This window comes from Caenorhabditis remanei, chromosome III, assembly GCF_010183535.1.
Source record: "Caenorhabditis remanei strain PX506 chromosome III, whole genome shotgun sequence".
In the NCBI taxonomy this organism is placed as follows: Eukaryota; Metazoa; Nematoda; class Chromadorea; order Rhabditida; family Rhabditidae; genus Caenorhabditis; species Caenorhabditis remanei.
This window is the reverse complement of record NC_071330.1, coordinates 13,381,963-13,394,558: the sequence shown is the minus strand read 5'-3', so window position 1 is coordinate 13,394,558 and position 12,596 is coordinate 13,381,963. Positions and strand designations below refer to the sequence as shown.

At 36.5% G+C, this 12,596-nt stretch overlaps 4 protein-coding genes across 4 annotated transcripts; 3 read left to right on the top strand and 1 right to left on the bottom strand.

Annotated features, from left to right (window-relative positions):
- Nucleotides 1-224: 224 nt before the first annotated feature.
- On the top strand, nucleotides 225-1,218 carry GCK72_011175 (uncharacterized protein; the record flags this gene model as incomplete). The annotated part of the gene is made up of 4 exons (XM_053728270.1): nucleotides 225-298; nucleotides 343-478; nucleotides 527-1,062; nucleotides 1,107-1,218. The coding sequence occupies 4 exons, from the start codon at nucleotides 225-227 to the stop codon at nucleotides 1,216-1,218; spliced, it is 858 nt and encodes a 285-aa protein (XP_053587847.1).
- Nucleotides 1,219-1,688: 470 nt separating this feature from the next.
- Nucleotides 1,689-2,233, top strand: GCK72_011174 (uncharacterized protein; the record flags this gene model as incomplete). The annotated part of the gene is made up of 3 exons (XM_053728269.1): nucleotides 1,689-1,836; nucleotides 1,882-2,019; nucleotides 2,067-2,233. The coding sequence occupies 3 exons, from the start codon at nucleotides 1,689-1,691 to the stop codon at nucleotides 2,231-2,233; spliced, it is 453 nt and encodes a 150-aa protein (XP_053587846.1).
- A 1,565-nt stretch (nucleotides 2,234-3,798) lies between these two features.
- Nucleotides 3,799-4,023, top strand: GCK72_011173 (uncharacterized protein; the record flags this gene model as incomplete). The annotated part of the gene is made up of 1 exon (XM_053728268.1): nucleotides 3,799-4,023. The coding sequence occupies one exon, from the start codon at nucleotides 3,799-3,801 to the stop codon at nucleotides 4,021-4,023; it is 225 nt and encodes a 74-aa protein (XP_053587845.1).
- A 3,152-nt stretch (nucleotides 4,024-7,175) lies between these two features.
- Nucleotides 7,176-8,396, bottom strand: GCK72_011172 (uncharacterized protein; the record flags this gene model as incomplete). The annotated part of the gene is made up of 3 exons (XM_053728267.1): nucleotides 7,176-7,478; nucleotides 8,110-8,268; nucleotides 8,370-8,396. The coding sequence occupies 3 exons, from the start codon at nucleotides 8,394-8,396 to the stop codon at nucleotides 7,176-7,178; spliced, it is 489 nt and encodes a 162-aa protein (XP_053587844.1).
- Between the last annotated feature and the right edge of the window lie 4,200 nt (nucleotides 8,397-12,596).

Genomic DNA, 12,596 nt, shown 5'->3' with positions numbered 1-12,596 from the left:
GTAGCGTTCTTTTGTGCACTAATGAGGGCGCCAGGATATCTATAGATCTGATCTGAGATAGGTGAAACATTTATTCAAATAATTCAAACGAACGGTATGATACTGTCAGCTTCCATATGCCTCTGATGTTAAAGATATATTTTTAGCCATTTAGCAGTTCTACAACACATTTACGTCTGTGACTTTGATTTTTTATGTGGAGTTCAACATCTTACACCATTGCGATGCCTCTCCCACTTTTGTGCTTCCCATACCTCGTGTTGAAAAATATTCTTCTGCAGATGAGTCCACATGACATGTAAGTTTGTATTTTTTAGCAGAAAAAACTTGATGTTTTTGCAGGGTCGCATTATCATTTTGCTCAAAGAAAGCATCAGGCTATGTCAAAAGTGCAATAAGACGACAATACTCGTTGTCAATAGAGTTTGATAGCGATAATGAATTCGATATAACCATTTACCGCAACGCGTGTCCAGAAGTAAAGGGTATCATAAGCGTTGGTGCAATGAACTAAAGATCTAGAAAGAACAGTCTTTGTCGCTGGTCGAATAACGTTCTGTTTGATGGATTTGAAATTGCAAACCAATTGATGGATTTGTGCTCTATCCAAAGTATTGGTAGACTGAGTCTTAATCTTGAAAAACAAGAAGAAGTTGAATACGTTACCAAATGGTTATCCAACATATTCGTTGAGAAATGTTCAATCTCTTTGAAGAATCCTGTCAAAAGTTTCAGTGTGACTCGATTTTTGGTGAGTGTTCAAGTCTCAAAAGCATTATCTGTAGACTTGGACACTCTAGACGAGTTGGTTTATGAGAGGGTGTTTGATTTGGATGAAATCATCATACCAGGAACATTGAGGAATTTACTGGATATGAATTGTGCCAACATACATCTGTATGGGGTAATCTCCAATGAAGATATGAATCAGTTCTTGAGAAGATGGTATGATGGTTGCTTTGACAAATTACGTAGAATAGAGTTTTACGTCAGTCTACGATGGCAAAAACTTTTGGCTGGTATGTCAGTGTATGAAGATTGCGAGTGTAAGATTCCCATAAAGTATGAGTAGACAATCTCTAGAGTAACCGTTTACAATATTGCAGACCACTATACCGAATGAAGACCATCTACATTGAAAACCGCAATGGGGTCAAAGCAAGTATTGAAAGAATAAAACAAGTGGAGGACATGTACATGTGTATGACAATCAGATGAAATTGTTAATTGATAGAGAAAAACGTCACCGGACAAAAAAGTAGATCTATGAGTAGATGTGCTCAAATACAGCACTCTTTGTATGTTTTCTCATTTGAATCTGCTTCCTCACTTGTCGCATGTGCTGATTGAGTGTTTCCATAGTGAAAGAATAAATTTTTTATAACGAGAACTTTATTCACAATGAATTATAAATGAGGTGCTGTTTGACATGTCCGTTCGAAATTCAAATATGAATCTTCTTGACGGCTTTGTACACATTGTATGCGCAGAATAGGTTCTAATTGATCTCAGAGAATTCATATTATTCTGCATACAGCAAAAAGTTATATTTTTGGTGTATTAGATTTTTTATACACTTTTGGCTCCGCCCACTTTCTGACGTCAGCATTGTTTCCTGTAAAGTTATGAAAAGCTTCATTCTTGCTTTTTTTCCTCGATACAAACCGGTGACTGTTTTTATTGCTCTCATGGATTTCCTGAACCCAAGTCCTACTGTTTTCCCGACGGTTCAGCCTTTGCAAATTCCGCTTCCTCTCGACCAATATTCCCCTCCATCAAGCCAATTTGTTTCTGAACATGACGGAGAATCGATTCCAGACTCGCAAAAAGATTCAGGTAAGAACGATTCGCCAGTTGCTTTAAAATTATTGTCTTTTGCAGTGTCAATGATAAAGAAGCTCTTCAAGAGTAGAAAACAACTCTTGGAAACGCCTGTCAAGAAAGTTCCCGTCTCGAGAACTCGTGCAACAAAACCAAAGAAGGTTTCGCGAGAACAATTTGGAGAAATTAGCTTTGACGGTACTTGTTTTCTGTATGCAAAGTTTTTATTCATCTTGATATTTCAGATGCCCCACTCAGAGTTCTTGACAAGTCAAAAGGGAAACTGGATGTAGCTGTGATGAAGTGTTGTGCTGGAAAGCTGGTCTGGACGTTTGAAGAAGGTCGAATGATTCTTAAAATGTGTAATCGATGTGTGGACCTCAATAGAGGATATGCAAGAATTTTGGATTGAATAAGTTTTTTTGCAATAAAGATTTTCATGGTCACGAACAGTCTTTTTTTTTGACATTGAATGATTTGTCTTTTTTTTTCAACGTGAAGAGTTAGATTTTAATCTCGACCTCCGACACAAGAAACATTTAAAATCTTGTGTCGGCTCACGAACAGATTTTTGACATTGAATGATTTGTCTTTTTTTTTCAACGTGAAGAGTTAGATTTTAATCTCGACCACCTACACGAGAATAATTTAAAAATCTTGTGTCGGTGCCCGTTCGTACATTTCTCTGTCGTCTCTCCTGTCTCTTCAATAATGTACAGTATCCCCGACTGGAAGGAACTTACCTGGGCATTATACCTACAATTGCACTCGGCCTAACAATTGGATTTCTAGGCCATGAGCATTATGAAGTGAAAATTTCAAAAATGCAAAAACTTTTTTCCTGAGTCGTAAAAAGTTTTCTTTTTCTGAAATTTCTAGCCAAAATCTAAAAATGTGCAAAATTTTAATAAATTGTGAAAAAATTTGAAATTTCATTCAAAAAAATCATAATTAATAATCATAATTAATAATCATAATGAATTATCATAACTAATCATAACATATCATAACATATCATAACCGCGGAGATTGTAATCTCCGCTACGGGGTATCCCTCCATAGATCTTATCTCCGACACGGTGTATCCCTCCATTTTCGGAGATCTTATCTCATGATGACTCATGGTGGTGGAGAATCTTGGGACCGAACACTACTAATAAGCACATATACAGTTCGATCAAAAGTGTATTAAATTGTGCCTTTTTCCGTGGAAAATGTCCAACTTTGAGAGGGTGTCATAGTGAGACAATGTGTCCCACAAAATTATTATTTTTTGTCTGTCGGTGTGTTGTTTTATCCAATTGTCCTGATATTCTTGTTGGGATCGAAATTTTCAGCAAAGTTATAGCGTTTAGAAGATAAAATCTGCCAAATTTCCACTGGTTTTCGTCTTATGAGTCTTGGGTATCATTAGATTCAGCACAACGAGATCTATCCGATGCTCCGTGAATTTCAACGGTATCATCACTTTCAGCAAAGTTACAACGCCGAGAGTATTTTATTTCTCGTAGAAGATGACCTATTACAATTGGAGAGTGAAAGTTTAAAACGATTATCTCAGAGACGCAGCATTTTAGAAAAAAGTGACCCAATAAAAGTGAATGAGAGATATCAGAGACAAACGGGTATCGGCCTGTTGTCGAAGTGAAAAGATAACAAAGAAATGCACAAAAAAGAGTCGTCTTCCTGTAACAGGGCCAAGCAATGGGGTCAGGGAGAATATTATAAAAAGGAAGCCGAAACGATTATAGGTATTGTTTGGTCCGAGACTGCCACGTGAGCGGCTGGTCACCTTATATTTTTATATGTATTTGATTTTATTTGAATTCTGGAGTTATTTATGGTAAGTGAGTTGAATATCTTTTACATATTGAAAAAATAGTTAACATTTCAGATCTCATATGAAAAATCCGGTTTATGTGTAGCTATGGACCTACCGAAAAGCAAATTCAATTCTTCGCAAGCAATTCTTCTTGAATGCGCACACCACTCTCCAAGGAACAGCAAAGACTCCATTGTACTCGGTTCTTGCGGACGACTGCAATGCTCCGATGGATAGACTTGAAGAGCTTACTTACACCTTGTGCCATCATCATCAAATATATTGGCCATCTCTCCAAATCAAACGATTGGATCCGGAAGTATTTTTATAAAGACGATGTCTTGGAGGACACCGAAGAGAAAAGTAGCAATTCTAAATGAGTTATATTTAATTTTTTGTTTAATAATACATTTAGTGCAATAAATGTTCTTTTAATTTTCCCAGTCGCCTGTTTTCGACCTATGTCGACCTGTCAAGAAGATCGTCAACTTTCGATAGCAAAGAAGAGATAGCAGAAAAAAGTAAGTCATCTGACTTTCTCGGCGTTTTTTACTGTTCCCTTTCCCTTTCTCTCCGACGTTTTCTATTAAGATGATATCTGAGGTGAAATAATGAGAAGAATAGGGGGAATTTGGATTATGCATGTCTTAACAAGAGCTCTATTCGTTGTCTTTAACAATTTTATTCATTGAGAAGACACCAGGGACGAGCGGCAACCCGGCAATTTTCGACAACATGTAATGATAAGGATTTTTCATTAGTCGGGTGTTTTTTTCTTGAATTCAGTTTGTTCAATGAAAGCCTCTTTTACACTCGTAGAACTTTTAAAGGCGCGTGCATTGAAAACTTTCCAGGTCTCGGGATCGAGAAAGCAAGAATTTTCAATTGTTCATTACTTTTGTCGAATTCAGCTTGAAAATTGGATAAATTTAGAAAAAAAACTGAAAAACCCATTGCCGAAAAAAAGTCGGCACCCGGCAACGGCAATCCATTAAAAAAGTCGGCAATTCCGGCAACGGTATTGCCGCTCGTCCCTGGAAAACACCTTCAAAATTGGTGGTGCTTTTTTCTAAATTGAGAATTTGGTTGAAATATTCTGAATCATGAGCAACATTCTTCAGTTCTCATTCGTTGATGAACGAACTTTTTATAGTGTTCAGTGGTATATAACACAGTTGTCCGGAATCCGGATTCCGGAATTCCGGGTTTTTTTTTTGACATTCCGGTTCCGGTTCCGGATTCCGGAAAATGAAAATTTTCAATCCGATTTCGGATTCCGGATTCCGGTTTTTTGAATTTTTTTCCGGAATCCTGAAGTTTAAATTTAAAAATTTTTTTTTGAGTTTTAAAGACAACTGCATTACTTCTTTTTCGGTTTTGAACCTCAAAAGTAGTTTTAAACTTTATATATAATTAAAAACACTCGAAAAAATGACTTGGCCTATCAAGTTTATCGAATCATTCCGGATTCCGGTATTTGAAAAACTTCATTCCGGTTCCGGATTCCGGATTCCGGAAAATTAAAAATTTGATTCCGGTTCCGGATTCCGGATTCCGGTTTTCGGAAAATGGCATTCCGTACAACTATGGTATATAATATTTATTAATGAGTGATAGATATGTACCTCCCTTTTATACGGGAGTTTATGCTGACAAATGAAAAACTGGTATGATTAACGAGAGTCGATGCACCAATAAAGAGACTACTTGGGGAGTAATCTCTCTTTCTGGGCAACGAGTGGTTCAGTGGGAATATATAGTTTATTGAGAGGGAAAAAGGAATATAAAACAATGGGTTATGAAGATCGGAGGAAAAAGGGGTGAAAAAGGGGGAAAGTGATGGACGAGTGACAAATGGTTGGAAACAGAATATGAAAAGAGTTGAAACCAATAGAGTACTTATACTCACGAAGACTGGTCCACGAAACTGCTACTACATATGAGGAGTTAAAGCGATTGTACTCTGGCGCGGCGCACGACACGACTAATCGTCGATGATGGTGTATGGTGACATTATCGCGATAACATCGCCATTGATAGCAACTCCAAACGGAAGTCGTTGAAATCTCATTATTCTGAAATTTCCGCTATTGGGTGGTCGGTGTGGATTTTTCAACCTACCATATAAAAGGCTTTCTCAATATCTCCACTAATGATATATTTTCCTTTTCTCAATCTTCGAAGAATTCCTTGCAGTTCAGGTAAAAGAGATGGACCTTGATGAAGTACATTATGGTATTGCTACCAGCATTGAAGACTTGTTGGTAAGGGATGAAATATTCATTTTCAGGCTTTTTCAACGATCCCTGATATTTCCATGGTTTCAAAACTTTCAATCAATTTCACCCACACTGGCTTATCATGAAGGGCAGAATATTGTTGTTTGAAAGAAATTGCCGTTGGTTGGGTTTGAATGGAAAAAATGCTACAACACGGCTGTTTTCCTTGTTTCTGAAATGAAACTTTGTGTTTTATCTAAGATTGCATGAACTAAAAAATAATTGACAGATACTCACTTTTTACCACAAATCCTCCAACATCACAACAAATAATACAAATTAGATCTCAATAAAAATAGGAATACATTTTTTCGGCAACCAACCAGAAGGTCACCTGAAAGACAAGTGTGTCTCGTGTGGTGTTAGGCGAGACTAATGCAGAATTCGTCGATATTCTATTCAGAGAACGCCTTCTCTTATTTTCTGCGTGCATTCTCTCATTCTTCTCGTAAATGTGAGAATTTAGTAATAGAGAAAGAGAGGAAATGACGTTCCTCCATGTAGGACACCTGCTTCTCTGCTCCCTCCGCTCCCACTCGCTGTTCTTTCCCCGTATTTCGTAACAATTTACATTCTGATAGCCTACTGAATGGCTCGTCGAACAATGGTCTTTCTGATTTTTATTCAATTCTAATTTTTTCTATCTATTTGTAATGCTAATTTGAAGGTAAGTCACAATGTTGAAAAGTAGCATTTGTAATTTTTTATATTTTCAGAATCGGAGATATTACGTGTCAGATCACATTTTGGTGAATAATATGGATCTGACGATGAGGAGAAAGACGAATTCAGGAAATACTTGAAGTAAGTTGGTTTTGTTATAATACATAATTTCCCCTTCACAATACACCATATTCTAGGTATCTTCACTCCAACGTTGCAACATGCACCACTTCAACAGCCAACCATCTAACACTCCGGCTAATCCTATAATGAATGTTTGGTCGGACCCAATAATCGTAAGTATTATTTTAAATGATCTTTCTTTGAAAATGGTTTTATTTGAAGGAAGATGTTAAAAATGATGTCGTAGCAGCAATTATGTCATCAAAGACAAAACGTGCAACAATACAATTATGGTTCAGCTAACCGTGGTGGAGCACTTCTTTAATTTTAATATTTTACTTTATCCAAAGTTTCATAACTCCTGATCACTCGGAATATTGTGAATTTTGCTAATTAAATGAAAATTGTTTTTAAATTTTCGGAACTTCGCTTTTTGTTAACAATTTATTCAGGAAAAAATACACCTTTCAATTAACTTTTGGGAATCTTTTTTGACTGAATATTTTCTTTATCGCTTTCTTGACTCCATATGGTATACCTCTGGTCTCTTCTTTCTTTCTGATGTTCGGATCGAAACTTTGGGTGTGGGCAGATCCTAAGATGGTGCACCATGAGCTGTTGCCTACTGTTTCGTTCCTCTTTAGCTCTTCTTCGACGTTTCCTTGCCATTTCTTGCAGCATCTGTTGTGTTTGGATGTTGAGGACATTGTTGAAAATCCGTACGACGAGTAGCCATGCTCTATTTGGCGTTTGACCATTTTTTGGTTTACCTGGAAATGTATTCTTTAGTTGGTTTTTTGACGTCGAGCAAGAGATATTTGAATGGTTGTCTCGATTTAGATAGGAAGCTTTAAATTTGTGTATATACAGTACCGGGCAAAAAATATCATATTTTGCCTTTTTCGATTGAAAAGGTCCTACTTTCCTACAGATCTAGAGTAGAGCTTCATTTTTATAGTTGGCAACTTTTTTGTACGGACACTCCCTGAAGAGTTATGGTCTTTTCAAGACAACAGCTCAAAAATCGCACTATTTTTCACAGAAATGTGTCGATTTGAGGGAGAAATTACTTTGTCGATATGTAACTTGCTAGGGAGTACTATCACAGAAAAGTTGTCAACTACAAATATAGAGCTCTACTCTTGGTCAGTTTGATCCTTAAAAAGGTTATTTTGTGGGACAGTTAGTTTTACCATGACACACTTTCAAAGTTGGAAATAATTTTCAACTGAAAAAAAAATCATGATATCATTTTGGCCGGTACTGAATTATGATGGAAGTGTATTGCTTCTTCAGTCTCGACAGAGCAATTTTGAATTCTGTTCCATCGGTTTTGAAAGCGGAAATGAGGTCAAATGGCTTACCTGACACATGATTTCGGAGAATGTTGTGTTTCATCACTTTTGGGATGTTGTCATCTTCCTCTGCCATTATTCTGAAAACTTGGTAGAAAACTTCCCATTGCTCTATATCTCCGTGAAATGTTGGAATGTCGACGAGATTCTTGTTCATCAATTGGAAAGTCTTTCCTGAAACTGTGGTATTTACCTTGCTTTTTTTCTGAAACGAATATTTCTTCACTTACTTCTTTTGCTTTTTGATTACATTTTCTGCTTCATTTTTCCATCCATAAATTGTTCTGATCGATGCTAGCGGCAGACCTGTCTCTGCTGTTCCCGTTGAGACATTGTACAACTTTTGTAGTTGATTTTCTGCGTTACTTAAATACTTTCTTTTAGCCTTCCAAAAAATTGTTGAAATATTACTCACCTTCTACCACAAATCCTCCACAGAAAACCAAATAACCCGTTGGAATATCACAATAAAAATATAAATTAGAATTTAATAAAAATAGGAATACATTTTTTCGGCAACCAACCAGAAGGTCACCTGGAAGACATGTGTTTCTCGTGTGGTGTTAGGGGAGACTAATGCAGAATTCGTCGATATTCTATTCAGGTCTAGGATTCTCTTTTTCTCTGCGTGAATTCTCTCATTCTTCTCGTGAAAATGAGGGTTTACTTAGTAATAAGAGTGAGAGAGGGAATGTGTTCCCCTTTTTCCGGTCGGGCGGAAATGAGAGAGAGGGAGTGAGAGTAGAAATTTGGATAATGCATGCAAAAGAGGTTTTTCTCTCGATTTATCTTTTCTGTTTGCTGGAAAACATGTCAAGAGTCAAGAGCACCTGGCGCGCCTAGGACGCGTTGGACATTGCTCCTTGAGTGCAAAAGGGAGCAGAGGCGTGAGGAATATGAACGATTTCAATTTATATGTAGTTGTATGAACTCAAAAACTTGCAAAGACTCTGAAAATTGGCCTTAAAGGGGGACACCGGTATTCCAAAAATTGGGATTTTTTTAGGAAAAAGAGAAAAAGTTTTTAGAGCCAGGCCCGAAAATTATCCTTTAAAAGTTATGAGGCCTCGAAGTGTCAAAAAAAGGCCTGTCGCAAGCCACAAGACACAGGGTCTCGGGATGAGTACTGATATCGTATGCGCTCCACTAGACATTGGCGGCAAATTCAAATTTTAATTTTTTCAATTCGACGTTAAGCATTACGTTTTGATACGCAGCTTAATCGACCACTTTTTGAGTCGATTTATGTCCGTTTTTGCGCATTTTTGACCAGTTTTTCGACTGTCTTGTATCTTTTCAAGATCAATCCTATTAAATAAATAAATAAAATTTTTAAATAAAAAATTAATTTTGAATTTCGCGCTAAAATTTTAGCTGATTTCAGCGGAGCGCGTTTATTTTCACTACTCACCCCTAGACCCTGTGACAAGAGGCTATTAAAAATTTCTCAAAAACAACTCTCTCAAAAAAATTTTTTTCAAAAATTTTATTATGTTTACTTGTTGATTTACCAGAACCCTCTTCTTCCAAACCTCGAAAACATGTCAAGTGTAAAACTCCTCTCTCTCTCCGATTTGACCTGATAACATTGTGTAATGGACCTAAAAAATAGTGTAATATCACCGGCGCTACCTCTCTTTTCTTCATCTTCATTTCACCAATCCTAGGGGTCTTACTGAATAGACTCCGAAAAATGTATTCTTATTTTTATTAAATTCTAATTCTAATTATTTATTTTGTGATAATTGTGGAGACTGTGATGTGGAAAAGGTGAGTTTTTTTCAGTGTTGTTTAAATCAGTCCTGGAAGTCATTTCGAGAAACAAATTATTCTAATTTGGAAAAACTTAAATGATTGGATAGGCAAAAATTATGTCTTCATTTTTATAGTTAGCAACTTGTCTGTATTGTTATAAAATTAGATACACGTGTAAACTTTGACCGTTTTCAATTGAAAATGTCCAACTTTGAGAGAGTGTCATGATATCACTGATTGTCCCATCAAGTAGATTTTTTATGGATCTTACAGATTATAATCAGAGCTTAATTTTTGTAGTTGACAACTTTTTTGTACAAACATTCCTTAGAGAGTTATGGTCATTTTAAGACGACAGGTCAAAAGTCACTCTACTTTTCACTAAAATGAGACGAGTTGAGGAAGAAATTACCATAACTGTCTAGGGAGTGACCGTCAAATTAAAAAATTGAGTATTACTTTTGATCTATATGATTCATTAGAAATTTACCTGAAAGGCAATCAGTAATAGCATGATACGCTCTCAAATTTGGACGATTTCAACTGAAAACCTAAAAACTATCAAAATTGTTAGAGTTACGGTAATAACTGTAGAGTTACGGTAATAAATGTTATGACTATACTGACCTGATAAGAAACAGACAGTTCAAAATTTATAAACTAAAATTTTTTCAGCATCTGAAGATCTGGAATCGATCAATTGGGATAAAATGGTAGAAAGCTATACTATCAAGATGTGTTCAGAGAGTGAGTTGGTCTATTTTTTCAACGTGCCTCCGACAGAGGATAAGACGTTAAGTATAGGAGCGGCGGCAGAAAGGTCAATCAAAAGGCGGTACTGAGAAGCACGTTATCACAACGTCCCAACGCCTCCGCAGAAGAATAGCATGGAAGGAGAAGAGAAGCTGACGAGGCAGGAGCCGAAGAAAATAAGTATAAATACTCTTCCTGTTAAACTATTTTATGCTTGACAGAACTCTGGTCAAAGAGTTCTGATATCTGAGATTTCTGACATCGTACTAATAAACCATTATACAAATCACCACTGGAATCACTTTATTTCAATTATTTTGAAATTATTTTGAAAAAAGTTTAGCTTGGAAAATTTAAGCACTTTTACTTAGGGAGCGCAATGAACGTGGGCGGAGTTTTTCATTTTCTTCTCTTGGGGCGTAATGGGGAGCTTATCAGAACGTTTGACGGTCTGCCCTGAAAGCCCAGTACGCTAAAACAGAATGAAAATTTTTTACCCCCATGTAATCGAGTACGTAGAATTCAATGAACAGACTTTCGTTTCACCCAAATGTTTAATTTTCTCAGAAAACTCAAAAAACGTTTCGCTTTTTTCAGAAAAATGTCACGTTGAGATCGTTGTAGGTCAGACTCGCATCGTTTTTTTACTGTTTCTAGTAGTTCTGGACATACTCCAATAGGTTTTGAAAGAAAATTCAATTTTCGTGTTGTAGAATTTTTTTGGGAGCCAGCTGAACTTCGAGGCATCACATCAAAAAATTTACAGTGATTACCTATATATTTTCTGACATATTGTTTTCGGAAATCTCTTCAGGTACCTGGAGCCAAGATTTGGAAAGCGCTTGATTCGTAAAATGTGGTTTTTTCGGTGTCCGAAGACAACAGATTCAAAAAGAAAAGTAGTTTTTCCGTCAGTTCAGGTTAATGCAAGTCAGACTCGCATCGTTTCTTGACGGAATCAGAATCTACGCAAAATTTCGATGTAGATTCACTTAGAAATTAAAAAATCCGTATTGTAGAACTTTAGATATTTGATGTTTTATCTCGAAATATGCTGAAAATCCTTCAAAAAATTCTCCTTAATTTAAAAAAATCACGTCAATAATATATTCTCCTATTTTCAGCGTCACATTTGTGCTCATTTAGTTCAATGGGTAACACGCTGGGTTTTTAATCAAACAGTTTCTGGTTCGAACTTTCCCAATTTTTTCCAAAATTTGACGGATTGAACGTGAAAACAGAAACTATTTTTTGCGTGGTCAGGAAAACGAAAGAATTCCCCAAGAGAATTCAGTAGAAAACATGGCTGACTAAAAGGTCCTGTAACTTCGGAGAGAGTGAATATTTTCGGGAAAAATTTTGGGAATGTACTTCGATATACCTGAAGAACAGGCCAGGATGGAAATATTAATGGAAAATTGAGTTTGAAAAAAATGTTGCGGTCTCTACTTTTACTTTGAAATTTCGAAAAAAATCAAAAACATGTTTTGATAGGTACCCATTTTTTGGATCAGGCAAACCGGGCCGGCGCGTAACTCGCTTGAAACTTATCATTGTAAGCTGAAAAAAAACCAAAATGTAGATCTCAGCGGGATCTATGTCTCTGATTGAATACGGGCCGGATAGCAAATCAATAATGTATCGAGGGCCGGTTTAGACTGACTTTTTTGACAAATTTTTGCGTTTTTGGCACAGTTACCCGGCCCGCGGCACATTAACAACTAGTCATCCGGTCTATGTAGGTCAGTGTCATAGAAATCGCTGATAGTGAGATCTACATTTTGGTATATTTTTCAGCTCATAACATTTAGTTTTACGCGCCCCTCAGTGTTGGCCCGGTTTTCAAGTATGATTTTTTCATTCTTGGTGTCGAAATGTCTCAAGTTAGAACTAGATAATCTATTATAAGACATTTCGACACCAAATATGAAAAAAATCACTGAAAAGTGAGGTATTTTCTGAACAATTTTACCCGGAACACGAAACATCCAGGAGCCATATGTAAAGGAGGAAAAGAGGAGGAGC